This window comes from Lactuca sativa, chromosome 4 (genome assembly GCF_002870075.4).
Source record: "Lactuca sativa cultivar Salinas chromosome 4, Lsat_Salinas_v11, whole genome shotgun sequence".
NCBI lineage: Eukaryota > Viridiplantae > Streptophyta > Magnoliopsida > Asterales > Asteraceae > Lactuca > Lactuca sativa.
Window position 1 is genome coordinate 286508016 of NC_056626.2, and position 20304 is coordinate 286528319.

Below are 20304 nucleotides of genomic sequence, written 5' to 3' on the forward strand. Positions count from 1 at the left end.
GTTTTAAAATGATAATGATTTAAATACAATAACATATTAAACCTAATAAATTAAGTATAATATGTTAAATGTTAAAAACATAAGTTTATAAGTAGAAGAAAATATATTCTTTTAATATTGAAATTTAGTTTATATATGATTACACCTTAGGTTTTATATTTATTTAAGCTTATTAACCAACTTATAGTCATTATTAGAAAGAAACTGAAAAGTCATGGGAGTTTCAAATGAATGTGGTTAAATGAAAAATGAATAGAAGTTTCAAATGCATGAAATTCAAGAAAAAATGCTAGCTTTATAAGTATATATATATATATATATATATATATATATATATATATATATATATATATATATATATATATATATGGACGAGTTCAATAGAGAACCAATATGGGTGGAGGAACCAAAGAACCTATTAGACCGGAGGGTGTGGGAGGGACTCTTCCCTCACTTTTGGTGGGTCATACCCCTATTTCCCTCACCTAAAAGTTAAGGAATGAGTGGGAAGCCCTTCCTTCACTTTTTTTTAATATATTTCAAACATATATTATACTCATTTTGTAGGAAATTAAAAACCATGAATTTTGATATATTTTTTTTATATTTTTATAATAGGTATATAATTTTATAACTATTAAAAAAGATAAAAAAAAAAAAAAAAAAAAAAAAAAAAAAAAAAGAACTGGCCAATGAAAAGAGGAGAGAGAGTGCGGCACCCCCTCCCCCCACCTCTTTTCCCGCACTCCATTCTCTCACCCACAGAGTGGTGTTCAAGAGGGGAGGGAAACTTCCCTCACCCTTTCCCTCACCCCACTTCGTCCGGCCTTAAGATGGTTGGATCAAAATATTAACAGCCATTGGATTTGAGATGTAAAGTATGATAAACAATAGTGTGCAGCTGATTATAACCAAACACGTAACTTAAGGGGGCATTGTCGTCAAACTAAAACTTTTTAACTCTCATTGTTAATTAACGCCGTTAGTTCATCAGTTTCAATTCAGTGAAATCGATTTTACCCTCTCATTGAAAGCGATCTTTTACTCCACCGACGACATCAATTTCAAACGAATCTCCGGCGACGATTCAGTCAATATCCACAGTGAATCTTCCCGAAAAGGTCGTCAAAATAAATCTAGAAGGTATATTTGACTGCTATTCACTTTCGATTATCTTATTTAATCCATTTTCAACATTATACTTTTTCGATTGATAAATTTCAAAACGACAAATCTAAACTATCTGTTACATTATGTATTCGATGAATTTGTTAATACACTAATTTATTAACAAAATTGTTTTAGACTGATTTCAAACCCTCGTCGGATGATGAACTTTTAATAATTTGTATACATAACGAAAACCTAATGAATATCTATATTACAAACTGAAATTTTCCAAAACTTTGTGAATCTAACTCGAATCTGAGTTTATTAAGTAAATCGAAACCCTAATTTCATGAACTTTTGAGAATTCGTATAATTACCAAAAACCTAATGATATAAATTTCTTCAAATCGACACAGAAATCATGAATATCTAAATTACAAACCGTAATTTCCTAAAAACTTTGTGAATCTAAGTGGTTTCTGAATTTATTCATTAAACAAAAAAACTAATTTCACATTTTGAATTCACAGTGTGCTTTGTGATTTACATTTTTTTCATCTTGTGAAATTCACATTGTGTATCTATGTTTAATGCAAATTATATCTATTATTGTGCTTCTCATTGTAAATTTATAAAAAGTTGCATTGGTAATGTTTTGATTCAAACTGAATTCACAATGTGAATAAATCATAACTTTCATACCATAAAACTGATGTTTGAATTAATTTGTTAATCAAAAACAGGAAAAGATCAATGAAAAAAGGATAATAAGAAAAGAATGAAATTGACAAGAAGTCTAAAAGATGTTCTACCTTCAACTACAAGTGAAAAAATTGAAGATATTCAAGATAAAAAAAAGGTTAGAACATTTGCATTCAGATTAAAATAACTAATTATCTGATCATATACTACACACTTATTAAAAAAACTAATTCACAATGTGAATCTTGGATGTATATGTCACATTAAAACAGATTCACAATGTGAATCTCTTAAAAACATTTTTTTTTGCAAGTTGATCAACACTTTTGTTTGTATTTAACTATGCACAATGTAAATATAAAAATTCACCATGTGTATGTGTACATCATTTGGTGAAACTCAAACACTTTTGCTGTTAAATGCATAAATTCACAATGTGAATCTTGGATGTGTATGTCACATTCACACAGATTCACAATGTGAATCTCTTAAAAAAATTGTTTTTTTTTGCAAGTTGATCAACACTTTTGTTTGTATTTCACTATGCTCAATGTAATTGTAAAAATTCACCATGTTTATGTGTACATCATTTGGTGAAAGTCAAACACTTTTGCTATTAAATGCATAAATTCACAATGTGAATCTTGGATGTGTATGTCACATTTACATAGATTCACAATGTGAATCTCTTAAAAAAAATGTTTGCTTTTTTTTGCAAGTTGATCAACACTTTTGTTTGTATTTCACTATGCTCAATGTAATTGTCAAAATTCACCATGTGTATGTGTACATCATTTGGTGAAACTCAAACACTTTTGCTGTTAAATGCATAAATTCACAATGTGAATCTTAGATGTGTATGTCACATTCACACAGATTCACAATGTGAATCTCTTAAAAAAATGTTTGTTTTTTCTTTTGCAAGTTGATCATAACTTTTGTTTGTATTTGGCTATGCATAATGTAATTGTAAAATTACACCATGTGTATGTGTACATCATTTGGTGAAACTCAAATATTTTTGCTGTTAAATGCATAAATTCACAATGTGAATCTTGGATGTGTATGTCACATTCACACAGATTCACAATGTGAATCTCTGAAAAAAAATTGTTTTTTTTTTTTGCAAGTTGATTAACACTTTTGTTTGTATTTCACTATGCTCAATGTAATTGTAAAAATTCACCATGTGTATGTGTACATTATTTGGTGAAACTCAAACACTTTTGCTGTCAAATGCATAAATTCACAATGTGAATCTTGGATGTGTATGTCACATTCACACAGATTCACAATGTGAATCTGTTAAAAAATGCTTTTTTTATTTTGCAAGTTGATCAAGCACAAGTAATTGTAAAAATCCACAATGTGTATGTGTATATCGCTTGGTGAACCTCAAACTCTTTTGCTATTAAATGCATATATTCACAATGTGAATCTTGGATGTGTATGTCACATTCAAACAGATTCACAATGTGAATCTCTTAAAAACATTTTTTTTTGCAAGTTGATCAACACTTATGTTTTTATTTCACTATGCTCAATGTAATTGTAAAAATTCACCATGTGTATGTGTACATCATTTGGTGAACCTCAAACTTTTTTGCTGTTAAATGCATAAATTCACAATGTGAATTTTGAATATAGCTCATAGCCTAACAGATTGACAATGTGAATTTCTAAAAAGTTTTTGCAATTTGATCATCACATGTTCAATTTTATATTGTTTGACATGTATTAATACTACTTATATTTTTGACATTCATATTAAAAATTTCACATTATGTAGTTGAAGGTTAAAAAAAAAAATATATATATATATATACCAAAAACACAGCAAGGAGAATCGTGGTGGAAATAGTTAATAAGTTAAGAAAAAATGAAGATGAAAAGACTATTGAAGAAAATGTTGAAAAAGAAAAAAGTTTAGAAGTTGATGAGATTCAAAAAAAGCAAACAAAAAAAATGATGAAGCAAGATGAATATGTTTTGAAGACACTTGAAAAGAAAACTCAAGGTTAGTATTTATAAAATTATAATTTACTTTGATATATAATACCAATTATCTTTAATTTTTTTTAAATGAACAGAAATTAGACAGAGCCCAAGATTACATAAACAAAAGCGAAAAAGTCGATGAAGTAAGAAAAATCTGTTTTCTAGACACCTGAAAAGAAAACAACTAAAGGTTAGTATTTAAAAAATTATAATTGAATTTGGTATTATAAAATTAATTATTTATAAATTTATTAAAACATGAACAGTAATCAGACAGAGTCCAAGACTTAAAATGATTGAATACAGAAAATCTGTGACTCCTATTAAAGTTGAAGATAGCCTTGTAAAGAAAGAATCTGATGAAAAAATAACAGGTTTGTTTATTATTATTCACATGTTTAATTTACAAAGTTATAAACAAATTCACATGTTTATTTTATGTATTATATTATATTTTGCAAAACAAATTCACATGTGAATTTCTTGTATTGTTAGTTATTTTATATTATATATGTTATATTATTAGAAGCTTATGAAAATTATTGACTAACAGGAAAAAGAAAAAGAAAAACAAAGACTCTGGAAGTAGTCAAAGAAAAAAGGCAAAAGTGCCAATAAATCCAAATGACAGAGAAAAGCTATAAACAAAGAACAGAGAAAAGCTGTCAGAGAAATAGGATTGGGATCTTTGCTGAGAATTGTAACCAATGGAATTTCTGGGAAATTGGCACGTTTTGTTGTGAATTCATTCAATCCATCAGATATGAAAATCCATATACCTAATGCAAAGATAGACATAACACCAGAACTTGTTCATGATTTGCTTGGAATTCCTCTAGGTGGAAAAGATATATATAACACTGATCAATGTGAAGGAAAAGAATTAATGGACTGGAAGCAACAATACAATTTCAAGGCTATGAGACCATCGGACGTTTAATTGAAAATTAAAGAATCATCAGATTCAAGGATTATTTTCAGAACAAACTTTGTATTATTGTTTGTTAATACCATTTGTGAACAGAATAAGCCTGGAACTTGTAAGACAACAGTATTGCCACATTTGTTAGGCAAAACACCTATGAGAGAAATTGACTGGTGTGGTTTTATAACCAATTGCTTGAAAATGTCAAAGACGACATGGGATGAAACTGATAGAGGAAACTACTATTGTGGGCCACTTCTTGTATTATTGGTAAGGAAAATTCTTATAATTAACACTTTTATTTATATTATTATAAGAAAACTAATTAATAATAATTTTGTTTACATAAACAACTAGCTTATTTGGAGTTTATGAGAAATGATAAGAATGAAAAAAGACAAATACATGCATTACATTTTTGTGATTATGAAATGATGGTGAAAAGGGAAAAAGCTGAGTTAAAGAGTGGTGACTTTGGAACTTTGGAATGGAATGATGATGTTATAGAGAATGATGAAGAATCTGACACCGATGAAAATGAAGATATGAAACTCGATGTAAGTTAATAATCTATATAATTTTAAAAAATTGAAGTTAAATTACAGATATATATGCTATAAAATTGTAGTTAACTACAATTTTGAATGAACATGAAATAAAGAATCAAACAATAATTCATTTATAAAACTCAAAATGAAGATGATGCAAAAGGTGACAAGGATGAAGATGAAAAAAAGCGAAGAGAATTTGAATGAACATGAAATAAAGAATCAAACAATCATGGTAACACCAGGAAATCTGTACAATGATCCAGTAGTGCATGAGATTGCTGATTCTATTCAATGTATTTTAAATTTTGATAATTATGATGATTTTGAAAATGTAAAAAGTTTTAGAGAACAAAAAGCAGATGATAAAAAATACTATAAAATCATCAATGCCTAGTTTTTCACTTGGACTTGGTCTTGGTCTAACACAAGAGTTTCAGGAAGGAGATGAAAGCAGTGAAGATGAACACATGAAGAAAAAAATAAAAGATGAAAAACTTGATGAAGGAGAAAGTTATGATTCAGAAGAAACAGAATGTGACAACAATATCTTAGGAATTGAAGATGATGAAGACAAAAAAAGAGAAGTAGGAAAAAGATTAAAAAAAACCATCACTGAAGCTATCTTCTCCTTATAATAAAAAAAACAGGTTTGTGCATCAAAATTTGTAGATCCAGATGAGGTAAAAGTATAAGATAGATTTTTTTTCTAGAATTGGTAATAGCAGGTAATAATTCATGTTATCTTTTATTTAAATACAATAGTATATAAAAGACAAATACAAATTAATTTTCTATTAACTGCTTTTTTGTTTTATTTGATTACAAATTAAGTGAGAAGGTATTTCAGACTAAGAGGGGGTATGTGCTTGGAAGAGGAATGATTGAAACAATGCAGGCAGGATTATGGGTACAAGCACATGTCATTGATGCTTGGGCTGATATGAACTATGAAGAAAAGCTCAAATCAAATTCTACACTGAATCGGTATTTCTTTGACACATCAATTGTGGTAAGTTAATTAATATATATATATATATATATATATATATATATATATATATATATATATCATCATAATGTTGATAATATAATAAATACAATTTTCAATAGTTCTGAATAATTAATAAAATTCACACAGTGAATCCCATTATAATTCACAGTGTGAATAATTTTAAATTTTAAATTTAACTTATTGCGAATTTAACAATTTACCCTTTAAAGATTGATGTATATTTAAATTTTTTAGCAGAGACAGTTCATATTTGACAAAAATATCCCTTTCAATCAAATATTTGATAAATTTGAGTCAAATATGAAAGATGTAATGAAAAATGACAAAGAACTTCTGACATTTGAAAAGGTTCACTTGGTAATAAACTGTTCTTTTTGTGGAATATATTACATATTTTTAACAAAGTTTAACAATTTAAATTATTAAACAGGTGTTTTTACCAGTTCATCAAAAAAATCACTTTTACATCATCTGCATAAACTTAGAGGAACCAGCGGTTGATGTCATTGACAATAGGAATTCAATCGCAAAGTTTTCTAGAGCTTATCGTGATGCACCTAATGAATTGGTAAGAATATTAAATTTAAATTATAAATATAAGTATTAATAGACTGATAATCTAAATAAAATAATAACTATAGAAAATGACAATTTCTTTTTTGCAGAAAATACTTTTTAGTAGGTACTTGATGAGGGTCAATCACAAATCAGCTTTAACTTTGGAGGGTGTTGAAGCAGAAAGGGTGAACATGAATTGGCGCACGAGGGATAATCATGTTGACTGTGGAGTTTTTTGCATGCGTCATTTGGAGACATGTATGGGAGATAAAACAGTAAATTGGACATGTGGATTGCCAAAAGAATCAAAACAACAACAAAGTGTGTTAAACGATTTATGCATTAAGTATTTGACAAAGATACTATTGAGTGACACAAACACACACAGGTCAAAAATCATTGCACAAACAGCTAAGTTTGCAAAAAAGACTAATGAAGAAATAAAAGATTTGCTCGACAAGGGATGGGAAAAAAGGGGAGAAAGGATATAGTACTTCAAGGATTGGAAAAAGAAGTGTAAAACTTAAAACTTAGTTTTTTATTCATTATTAGTATAAGTTTAGATGCATTTTATTTTCTTTAAGAACATATACATGCTTGTTATGTTACAATTTGATGGTAGTTTCTATATCAAATATAATGAACTTTACTAAATACTTAAAAGATGTTTATATTTTCATGTGAATGTCTACATGTATGTTATACAATTACATGTTTTATTAAAAATATGATATTGGTGTGTGGGTGAGGGGAAGTGATTATATTTTTACTCTGAATAAAGAGTTGAAAGTACATTCACATTTCATACATTTACTTCATTTCTTTTGGTCTAAATTATTAAATGTTAATGTAATAACAATACAATATATGTAGAAAATTTACATTGTTTATATGTCAACCTTGTGAAAATTTTATATATAAGATTAACTATGTGAATTACAGTACATATTATAACATGTATATTTTATATGTGAGGTTCACAATGTGAATTATGGTACACATAGATCATTAAAACAATTAATAGTTGAGATTCACAATGTGAATTAAATTACATTAAGACAATCTTTAACATGAAAATTTTATATATGAGATTATAAATGATAATTAATATACATAAATTAAAACATTAGCATGAAATTTTTATTAGAAAATATTCAAAAAACTAACATTAAAAAATATCTTTAACCAAAAACAATAAATTTGAAAAAAAAATATATTCTATTATTAGAAATAAACTCTAAAACAATGAATATCAAAATTAACATCAATATTTCAACATTTCTATCCATTGAATGACCATTACAAAAATAAAATCTTATTTTAGTCGTCTTAAAAAGAAAAAATTAGAAACAATCAGTCTTCTGTAACCTCAGATTCTAAATCAGACTTCTTAAACCTCAAAATGCAACTCCTAGCATTGTGATTTGGTTTATGACATAAACCGCACAACCTAGTACCCTTTTTAGATTTCTCAATCACTTTCTCTCTAGTGCTCTTGATTCTTTTACCACTGGCCCATCCCATGTTTCTGATCCCCTCTGGATTATGAATGTTGATAACATCAGGTACTGCAACTCCAATAATTTTTTCAATGTGAACTGATCTACTCGAAGATGCCCTTGATGAGGTACATAAAGGAATACCACTATCAACCTCCTGAAGTCGCTTTACATATTTAGCCAACTCATCCTCATTATTTGCTATCTTGTTAATGGACAAACGAAGAATAGCATATGCTTCTTGAATCAAACATTCATTTTTATTTCCTTTATGAGGATATGAGTACTTTTTTCTCAACAATCCATTAGCTATGATATCTTTTCCCCATCTCCTCAAAATGAAATTTGATGGAATTTCATCATACTCTTTCATATTTAATATGAAAAACATATGACGACATAACAATCCTTCCTGGACAAAAAGCATGCAGCTGCAACTGATGCTAATGCTATCACCCCTTCTACTAAATACAACCTACAAAATTATCATTAATAAACAAATTAATATGTGAATAAGAGATTCTATCTCATACCATTCGATAAAAATTATACAAATTAACATCAATTCACATTATTAATCAATAGGTCATTAGAAATCATAATACTATAATATAAATATGTACTTCAAATCAAATTCACAAAAAAAAATATTCCATACTAATCTAATGAAAAGTACAAACCAATTTATAACTCTATAAAATTCACACTATTAATTAGCAAAACATCCTACATTCATAGTGTGAGTTTTGAAACTACATTATATATTTAATAAACTGTATTAGGACAAAGAGACATACCTTGTAACGAGTATTAGGACAATGAGAAGGAAGACTATTTCGATAAAAGTCATCATATTCTTCATCCTCATTCACATTTTATTAATCAACTTTTTTTTCTTCTTATCTCTCAAAACATAAACTTCACTTTCATCTTCAATAACTACAGATTCTTGAACACAATAAAACACGGATTTATATAACTCTTTCTGAATGTCCAAGAAAATATTATGTGTATAAATTTCTGATGCATGCTTTTCAATAGCCAAAGGAGTCCTTAGCTTTGGGGTAGTAGTTGTGGACTGATAATCTAATAAAGATTGAAGATGCCTTTGCTTCTCCATTGCACTATCAAACGACATATGAACTTCACCAAATTTGATTTATGATGCAAAAAATGTGAGAAAGCATTATTCAGACTCTTTGATCTTGAAGTAGTTCGCATCAAACCAGAAAGTTCAAGATCTCTCATAAAAGCTGGAATCCATAAATCCCTTATTTTAAAAACAGACCTTAACCAGTCATTTTCTTTTAGAGGAAACTTATCTAACATTGTTGACCACGAACTTTCAAAATCTTGTGGAGAACATTGAAGATTCCATATAATATCAAAAAATGTCTTCTGGAAGTCCGGATGGTTATAAACATCGATAGGAATCTAAAAAAAAGAAACACATAAGAATCATTATATATGTTGAATATTTGATGTAATTCATATTAACATAACATTTGGTTCACATTATGAATTCACAGTGTGATTTATGATTTAGATTTGTTCCTTTCATCATATGAAAATTTACATTGTGAATTCACTATATGTTTTCTGATCTATATGGTTACAAAACATATATAGGAATCAAGAAACAAAAAATATACCTTTTCCTCAAGTTTTTGAGGGATGTGCCACATACATAGTCTATGCTTCGATTCAGGAAAAACAAAATTAACAGCTTTCTTCATTGATGAATCCCGATTTGTTACAATCATCATGGGAGGCTTGACAAATGCTTTACGAAACACTTCAAGCAACCACACATATGCATCTGCTGTCTCACGAGCTAGTAAACCAGCAGCAAAAGTAACACAACGCTTGTGGTAGTCAACTCCAGTAAAAAGAACAAATACCATAGAATAGCTGAATTTTTTTGATAGATATTATTAAAAAGAAAAAATACCATAAAAAGAACAAATAAGGTTTAGGAATTACTTGTTTGTTTGATAAGTAGCATCAAACGATAGTACATCTCCAAATTCCTTATAGTTGGCTTTCGAAGTATCATCAGCCCAAAAAAGTCCAGTAAGATGATCATCAACATCTTTTTGAAACTCAAATGAAAAATTAGAGAAACACAATTTTCTGTTTGTCAATATATCCACAACCATTTGGGAATCTTTGACACCAATTTTACAATTCAAATCTCTATGAAAAATTTTAAAGTCAACTGCAGTCCCTCCCCTAGAATCAAAGCCACCCTTCATACTACTCACCAAGTTATAAGCTTTTGAAACACCAATGTTACAAGTACCAACCTTATGTATAAAGGATTCATCAAGAAAATCCATTGTCCTATTAATCCTTAATAAGTGCAACTGATCTTGAGCAACAAGTTCATGGTTGTGATCTTCAACAAATACATAAATGTAGAACATTAAAGAACATCGGAGATTTTTGAACTTTGAAACAGCAAGGCATCCATTCTTCTTAGAAGAAGTTCTCTTTCTCTTAACATCTGAAAATTTCATATTAACATTTTCATTCTTGAATGACTCCGTGAAACCAGATCTACTACATGTCGAATATCTAATACGAATTGTGCCATCATTGTATCTTTTTTGACTTGACATATTCACATCAAAACCACATTCTTGACCATAAGTCTTGTAAAAGTCAAGACCAATGTCCAATGAATCAAACAGCAATCCTTTGAAAGGCTTCTTATGTATCAATTTATCATAAGGAACAAGCTTAAAACTTTCAGTATTGTAGAGCTCAAAATCAAAACTATAACGAGAATTACTGTTATTTGAATGATCAATATTCATACTTGAAGATGATTGATCATGAACTGCAAAACCAAACAAAACATTTATTTTATTACATTATATAGAAAATGTGAAATTTATATTAAGAAAAAAAAAACTTACGTGATTGTTCATTAATAGTTGAATGCAAATCTGAACAATAATTCAAAGAACTCATAATGAATCGTCGATAACCTGGAGTTTATATACAGATTAGAAATATAGAATTGATAATTATACAAAAAAACGAAACAAATAAACAAGATAATCACAAAACTTTAAAATATATGCACAAGATAAGATAAGATTTCAAAATCACTAAAAGTTTGGAAAAAACTTAAATGTCAGAAGATGCACAAGATATAATTGATTATCTAAATGTTGAATATGCATTACAGAGGAATGATTACAAAAACGATCGAATGAAAAACAATAACATCAAACGCAAATTCAACATACGACATAAAAATAGCAAATTAACAATAAAAACATAACAATTTGAAGATTAAACAGTAAAATCAACAGAATTTGACAATAGACGATTACAATAACAATAAAAATAAGTTGATAAACAATGCATCAGAATTGACCTAATAATCATAAAAGAAAGATGAATAGATATTAAAAATACCTGATTATTAGCTGAAATCTGAAGAAACTATTAGTAAATTGGATGAAAAATGTTGACTTCGAAGAACAGCCGAGATTTTGGATTGATCGATGAAGGACATTGACAGAAGACGCTAACGGAGACAAACGGCAACATTAGATTAGACGCTGAACTTACAAAAATGCCCCTCTGTGTTTTTTTGGTTAATTAAGGATTAATGGCCAAGATTAAAAGAAAATAGATGGTTAAGATGGGTTCCTTGGTTCTTTGATCCATATTGGTCCATATTGGTTCTCTATTGAACTTTTCCCTATATATATATATATATATATATATATATATATATATATATATATATATATATATATATATATATATATATATATATATATATATATAGGGTTGGGTTCATATGAGACAATAAGATTTAGTGAGACAAGAAGACAAGATCTGAACCACTCTTTATAAATAATTTAGGGCTGAGATTAAAACAAAAAAGCTGGTGGAACACGGTGGCAACTCTGAAATTATTTCAAAGTTGAGGATTAATTCATGGACATGGAGGGCTATTATTGTTAATTTGCTTTAGTCACCTGGTACCTGAATCACGTCGCATCCTGTTTTACATCTTTCTTTCTCAAACAAAAAGTTCTCTTTCAAACCCTAGAACTCGCATCCCCTTGAAATTTGTCAATTAATTCCTTTCATTCTGATTCATCTTCGATTTTGAAAAAAGTCCATCGATTAAAATTAAAATTGTCATTTATGATTACCTTTGATTCTGATTAAAAGTTTCTTCGGAAACTTTCTTGATTAAATCTAGAGAAATTTCCCAAACAGTCGATTAAAATCGTAAAAAAAGCCCTAAAAACTGATTTCGATTCATATTCTGGAAATCACGACTTCATTCTACCTAAAATCAAATCTTGATTAAATCTCATTATGAATCTCTCAAAAAATCATCTCCAATTCAAATACATGATTCTGATGAAGAGCATAAAAGAGTTATTTCAGGTATTTTTTGATTAATTAGCTTCTAGTATAAATTCTGTTTAAATAAGGTTCTAGATCTGAGTATTTTAAGTATTATGCTTAGTAAAGTTTATGTCCAGACGTTGTTATGTTGATTAGTTAGATGAGGTAGTACAAATACATTGAAATATGGTTCAATCCATTAATAAAGTAGGCATTTTGGTTTGGTAAGATTGTGATATTATTTACTAAACTATGTGTTGATACAGACTATTCTAAAATTTTGGTAGTATTATGATATTTCTATGTAATATTATGAGATTAAAAATGAAGTTGATTTAATCTCCTTCATGATAAAACCGTATTTAGACATATGTTTTCGATTTCAATTGTTTCCAGTAGCAGATCTTGTATTTTTTTTTTCTATTTTCATCTAGTGATTATAATCAAAACAACAATATTAACCCTTATCTACTCTGCTTCGAAGAAGTAAAAAAGTTGAGGATAAAGAATTAAAAGCAAAGTTCTCAAACAAAGTAACAAGCTAATTCCAATAAGGACCATATACAAGTTATTTAAGGTATTATGTTGACTAATTATCTTCTAGTATGAATTTAGTAAAACGTGGTTTTTCATTTTAATATTCTATGTATTCTTATCAGTATAATCTAAGGTCAAGGGTTATTGAGTTGTTTAATAATTAGATGATAAAGTACAAATATAATGATGTAAGTTTTAATATCAAGAATATTGTAGACATTTGGATCTTGTTGGAAACCAATAATGATTCAGTTATAGACAAAGGCTAAATGAAAATGTAATTGTAAGGTTCAATAGATAAAGTCAATAATGAACAATCAGTTATGGAAAAGTATTTTGGACATTATGATTTTGTTAGAAACTACTTGCTTTGAACCTTTTGGTGGAGTACTGTGTAATATTATGATAATATTTGATATGCCATAAACTTATGTGAATCATTCTAGAATTATGTGTCATATTATAATTTTAGATACAATGATTTTGTTAGAAACAAATTGCTTTCAATCTTTTTTTAAGTAATATGTAACATATGATTTTAGACATTATGATTTTGTTGGAAACATCTTGTTTTGAACTTTTTGTTAAGTAATGTGTAATATATGACTTTATACATTCTGATTTTGTTGGAAACAACATATTTTGGACCTTATTGTGAGGTAATATGTAATATTCTGATAGTACTTGATTAATAATCTAGTAATGTGAAATATTCTGAAATTACGTGTCATATTATGATTTTAGACTATGTAATATTTTAAAATTATAACTTAATGTTATAAGAATGTTGTCATTTTGAGAAATAAAAAAAAACTCCTCATCACATACATATTTCTACTAATCCTTCAACTAGTACTGGTTTTCATGTTTCTTAGTTGCGGGTGGATTCTTCTCATCAGGTAATAGTAGATGTCATTGACTCATCCTTGGTTGCTAACAATTCCAATGTTGATAATTCTAGTATTCATGTTATGCTATTATGCCTAAATGAAGTTATTCTCAAAATATGTTGAGATATTCGAGGTATTTAAAATATATTTTGACTCCAAATGTTATTTTGTTTAATTTATCTTATTATCTAGTGAAAATTTAGTAAATAATTGTTTGGTAACTTGATATTCCACATATTCTGATTTGATAAGTCATATCTAACTTCCTAATTTGATTAATGATGTTATTTTGTTTGATTAATTGGATGATCCAGTAAAGATATAGTAAATAGTGTTTGAGAACTTGATATTCTAGGTATTTTGGTTTGATAAGTCATATGGTACTTCCTAATTTGATTTTAGATGTATGTTTTTATTAAATGGATGATTTAGTAAAATTTGGTAAAATGGTGTTTGATAACTTGATATTCTAGGTATTCTATTTTGATAAGTCATATAATACGTCATAATTTGATTTCAGATGTTATTTCCTTAATTAAATAGATGGTCCGGTAAAAAAGATTAGTAAATTAGTGTTTGATAATATAATATTCTAGGTATTCTTATTTGATAAGTCAGATGTTACTTCATAAATTTGGTTTTAGATCTTATTCTATTGATTAACTAGACTCTATTTCCTACTTTGATAAGTGAAATTTAAATCATACACCAATGACTTTATTGTGTAAGGTTAATGTCTATATGATTTTGATTAATATTATATTGTAGTTTATGCTTTATAATGTCAATATTCTAGTTTTTGTCAAGTATTTAAAAAACAAATCCATGTATTATTTTAGTTTATGATGTGTGGCCTGAATCTTCTTGTATTTATTTTCCTAATTGAAGCATGGTATATGTTTTTATGCAAATCAAGTGACAAGAATTACTAAGTCAAGAGCAAAATATGTTGTTAATACTAAAGCTAAAAAAGTTAATGATAGTTCAACTGATAGGTCCTCATCAGAGCTTGAAATAAACGACAAGGTATAACATTAAACACACTAATATATATGAAGATCTGACATAAATATTCTATGTTAAGGTATTCTGAAGTGTTATATTCTACTATTTACCATGTTGATTATTCTTAGAATGTACATATTTTTGTATTCAATTTTATATTAGGTTATGAAATAATGCATATGTTTTTTTTCCAACAGATTTATACTATATAATTTGATGCAGATCAAATAAGAAGAAAAAATATTATTGAAGAACCTAAGTAATATGAAAATCTTGATAAAGAAACTTGGCATAATATGACGAGGGAATGGATTGATGAAAAAGAATGCATTGGATGGGATCCAAAAATAGAATTAATGGAAGTTTGGAAATGTGTGATTGTGAATGACATTCAATCATTTTCTTTCTTACGTTTTCTGTATTTTGAACAAAGTATGTATGAACAATAGTTACGTTTTGAATGTTCGAATTCCTTGTTATGTTTCATAAAATACTAGGTATGGTTGGAAATATGATGTACTTATGATAAATATTTTTCTTGCAATATTGTAATCAATCATATATACTCCAATGTTTTTGATACATTTAAAATATAATTGTAGAGAATCATAGCCTCATCATTAATATCATTAAATATTGTATTTATATCAGGCGTGACTAGAATCAACATCTTGAATGTAAACTAAAGAACCATTAGCTACAATGAATATGATACTTGAGTGAGATTTCTCTACAACATCATTACTTTGAGTTACAAAAAAAGAATAACCAAATAGAATAATATTATGATAATATTCGAGATTTTCTAGCATTAACTTAAAATCAATGAGTATTTGTGTAATATTCTAATAGTATACATGTTTATACATATAATATTTTAATAGAATAAAAATTAAACTTTTATATTATCATTAGAATGATGCACTAAAACACACTAAGGTCATATAATGCTGAAATCAAAGCTTTTAAATGGCTAATAATATGAAAGAGAAAACAAAATCAAACTAGATACAATATTTAGAGTGCAAACTAAAGAACCATTTAATACCATCATCAATATCATAGTTGACGTTAATGTATGTATGTCGAATATTGTATAAAGTCTCATTAACATCTACCATTAATACAACCTTCCATATATTAATTAGAATAATTTTTTGTGTATTGCTTCAAAGAACAATGAAAATCAAATATTAAAAGTACCTAATTGTTTGTTGAAATCAAAGATTACATGCAATTACTAAAGATAAGACGATATGTAAAGGATAAAAATGGATGATCGATTGCTAATAAAGCTTCCAATTTCTGTAATTGATTAATGATCAATCTCAAACTATGATCGTGTTGCTTTAATAAAAATCAACAAAATGACAATTAAACAAGATTCTTCTGCAACATCATTACATTGACCTGCAAATAAAGAATCTTCGGTTAATAATTTATAAATATAGTCATAAATTAATTGAAATAAATACTATATATGTACAATGTATTCTTATTGATCATCATGAATTGATTTACAAAAGAAATTACGTAAGAGTAGTATCATTTGTTATTATCTGTTACAATAATAATTTATATTCTATGTTCTTGTATGTATGTAGAATATTCTATTAGAACAATATTGTATGTTTTTTGTGACAAAAGAAACAAATATGATATTGCGTGTATCTAACTGTGAGAGTAATATTCTATATTTTTTGTGAAAAAAAAATAAACAAAGATGATTTGTTGCTCAAATCTTATTGCTTCAATTAAATTATTCTTTATTTTTTCCAAAATTGACCAAAGCTTCAATTTTCTCTGATATGATACTTTAATACAAAAGATGAACTTTTATTTTTATAATCGTATTGCTTCAACTAACACGAACCAAAAGGAAATTCTATTAGAATGATATTCTATGTTCTTTCCTAATAAACTAATATTCTATATTTTATATTCTTGTCTATATGTATTCTATTAGAATAATATTTTATGTTATTCATGACAAAAGAAACAAAGATGACCTTTCTTGTATGTAGAATATTCTCTTAAAATAATAATCTATTTTTTAGTGACAAGCGAAACAAAGATGATAAGTTTCTTCAATCATATTGATTCAATCAAAATATTATTGATTTTTTTTTTCAAAATCAACAGAAGCTTCAATATGCTATGATATGATGCTCTAATATAGAAGATGAAATTTTATTATTACAATCGTATTGCTTCAGTTAAAATATACCACATAAAGCTCCAATTTTGAGAATGAGTATGAAATACAAAAAAAGAAGCTTACAGTACATGAAAATGATAAAAATTGATTATCAATATATTGCATACAAGCACTCAGTTTGCCTATCTCTGGATGTTAATAAGAGCATTCAATATTTCTAAAACCCCTTATTGCATATTAGTAAGAGCAACCCCTTAGTGCATGTTAATAAGAGCAATAAATATTGCTAAAAAACAATTTTGTTTGAAGAAAAAAACAATTTTACACAAAACTATGGTAAAAGGGACATCTCCAACCTTTTGTGTTTGAGTAAAAGCATACTTCCACATAGTTATCGTAAAGTTAGTAAGAGTAACATTAAATCATATTACACCAATTTTGACATCAAATTTCAAACCATACTCCAATTCTTAAAGAGAACTTTAGTCATAGGAAGGAGCGAGTGATAGATACATCAAATTCTTAATTCATTTAGGACTATCATCAAACAAGTAGAGTGCATGTATTGTTGCTGAAAAATTGTTGATTGAATGAAAGTTTAAACTCAAACATTGAAATAGTTGATATATTTCTCAAAAACATATCCTATGTTAACTTTTCTTCTAGGTTAAAAACAATTAACATGAACTAAGTAAATCAATCAGTATGATGTTCTATTGCTTCAAAACATATTGTTTAATAGTGCTGAAATCAAACAATGAAAGTGATGAAAGTTGTCATACATTGATGAATTTCTAAAATAATGAATCAGAGAGTAAAAATCAAAACTTGAAAGTGCATAGACAACTATAAATGTTTAAGAATTGCAGAAAGTGCTAACCACAACTTATAAACAGAACTACATATGCCAAAAAACTAAACCTCAATCTAATGATCACTTTCAGATGTAGAATGATGAAGAAGATGAACTGGTAAATCACTAAAAGAGCTAATTTAATAGTTGAGATTGTGATAGGAGAGGATAATTTAATTGATCAACGATTTTTGATTTCAAAATCACAACAATCTGGTAGAAAGACTTGATGATCGAAGAAGATGAAGATCATGATTACCTGAATATGACGATTTTGATACAAGAGGATAACTGATCAATCAATGAATGATGGTCCTATATCAGCGATGAATTGGCCAAAGACTTGAAGATTGATGGAGACGAATATCTTGATTACGTGAATATGACCCTAGTTTCTATAACAGATGTGCTGATGAGATATTTAACGTAATAATGACTAATATACCCCTAATTAACAAGTGATGTACGTTAGTAAGTCTTAATCATGTTTTTCTACCTGCCACATGATTAGTTATGATCAACGGCTAAGATGTTGTCCTCGTGTCTCACAAAAAACCTTTGGTCTCAAATGAACCTCATCCTATATATATATATATATATATATATATATATATATATATATATATATATATATATATATATATAACTGAATAATTTAACTATAATCGTACAACGAGTGAGATAGCAAACGGGGAACAAGTTGCATTGTAAAGCCTTTTTGTATGGTAAAGCTAATTCTTTTAAAGACTACATCCATAGATCTAGGGATATAACATTGATATGTATGATTTGGTGTAGTCTATTAAGAAGCTCCACCGCATCCAGCACAAGGAAACCAAACGTATCAAATGCAAATGGTATGAACACGTGTTGATTTTCCATGCACGATTTATCATGTTTGATGACCTTGTCTATAGCAGCTTTTAAAGCAGTATGTCCCGCCGTGAAACCCTCAGCCCTCAATCCCACGAGAGGGGATACCCCTGTAAGGCCCATACATGCTTGTTTCCCTCCGACCCATCCAAAAATCAAAATGTCAGTCGGTCTAAGAGTTGATATAATCTATTTTATGACAAATTTAATAGTTAAAACTTATTTATAAAATCTAATCGATGACGTATTTAATAGTGAAAAGCAGGGTTGTTAAAATTAAGATCGTATAAACCCTATCTAAATAGCATAACTTCACCATACTTTTCTTGTTATGGTCGCTAAAGGGTTTGCTTCTACCCGCTTTATAAAGCATTCAATTGTAATTACTATAATTTTCATTTTCACTTTGCATGGGGCTTTAGGGAAAGGTCTGACTATATCTATTTCTCATTGGATGAATAGTTACAGCCTAGTGATGTTGACCATTGGTGTCGCTGCCATTCTCGAAATTGGGGAATGTTATCTGACATTTCTTGCATATGTATGTTGTTGTCTTGGCATCTTCATACATCATTGGACAATAGTATCTAATGATGTATCTTTTAGATACGTCATGGCAAGGTGGGCCAGACAACATGAGATGGATATTGTGTTGTTAACCATGTTGTGCATCAATTTGGTTAGCCGGCGAGATAGTGCATTCTTATGGACCTATGCCTCGCTGAAATTAATGAGAAGAATGGGTCAAGAATGCATGTGCCTGATGTCAGCAAAAGGAGCATCCTATGTTCCATTAACGGAGATTCCATCCCCACCAATCAGGACCAAAGAATATCTCTTGTGGAGACATTACAGAGAATAATGAGGTGGTCCTACACCCACGCGCCTCTAAGAGTGAGGTATGAAAAACCCTACCTATATAATGAAAACGACAGTCTCTTTCTCTCAAGTACGATCTGATAACTCTATCTCAGATTACCACCTCTGACCACCAATCACCAGTTTGATTTGATAGTTTCATCATCTCCTCGAGATCTCCTCCCGAAACGCTACAAACATATTCGTTTGTTGAGTATGACTGCAGAGCATGAAGGATTCCATACTATAAGTGATCTAGAGGGGTCGACGTTACATCACTGGTGCCATCTGTTGTGTGCAATAACGAACACAAATCTACGTAATCACATCCATCAAACAATGGCGACTGAAGACACATGAAAAGGAAGTGGAGCTGCTCAAAGTCTGATGCG

The 20304-nt window shown here is 28.3% G+C and overlaps 1 protein-coding gene across 1 annotated transcript; it reads right to left on the minus strand.

The window, feature by feature from the left end:
* Nucleotides 1-8209: 8209 nt before the first annotated feature.
* LOC111908628 (protein FAR1-RELATED SEQUENCE 5-like) lies at nt 8210-11331 on the minus strand. Its single transcript, XM_052771149.1, has 6 exons — nt 11277-11331; nt 10339-11197; nt 10008-10266; nt 9582-9789; nt 9275-9498; nt 8210-8830 (listed from the first exon to the last, which is right to left on the minus strand). Exons 1-6 carry the CDS (start codon nt 11329-11331, stop codon nt 8210-8212), a joined length of 2226 nt encoding a protein of 741 aa, XP_052627109.1.
* Between the last annotated feature and the right edge of the window lie 8973 nt (nt 11332-20304).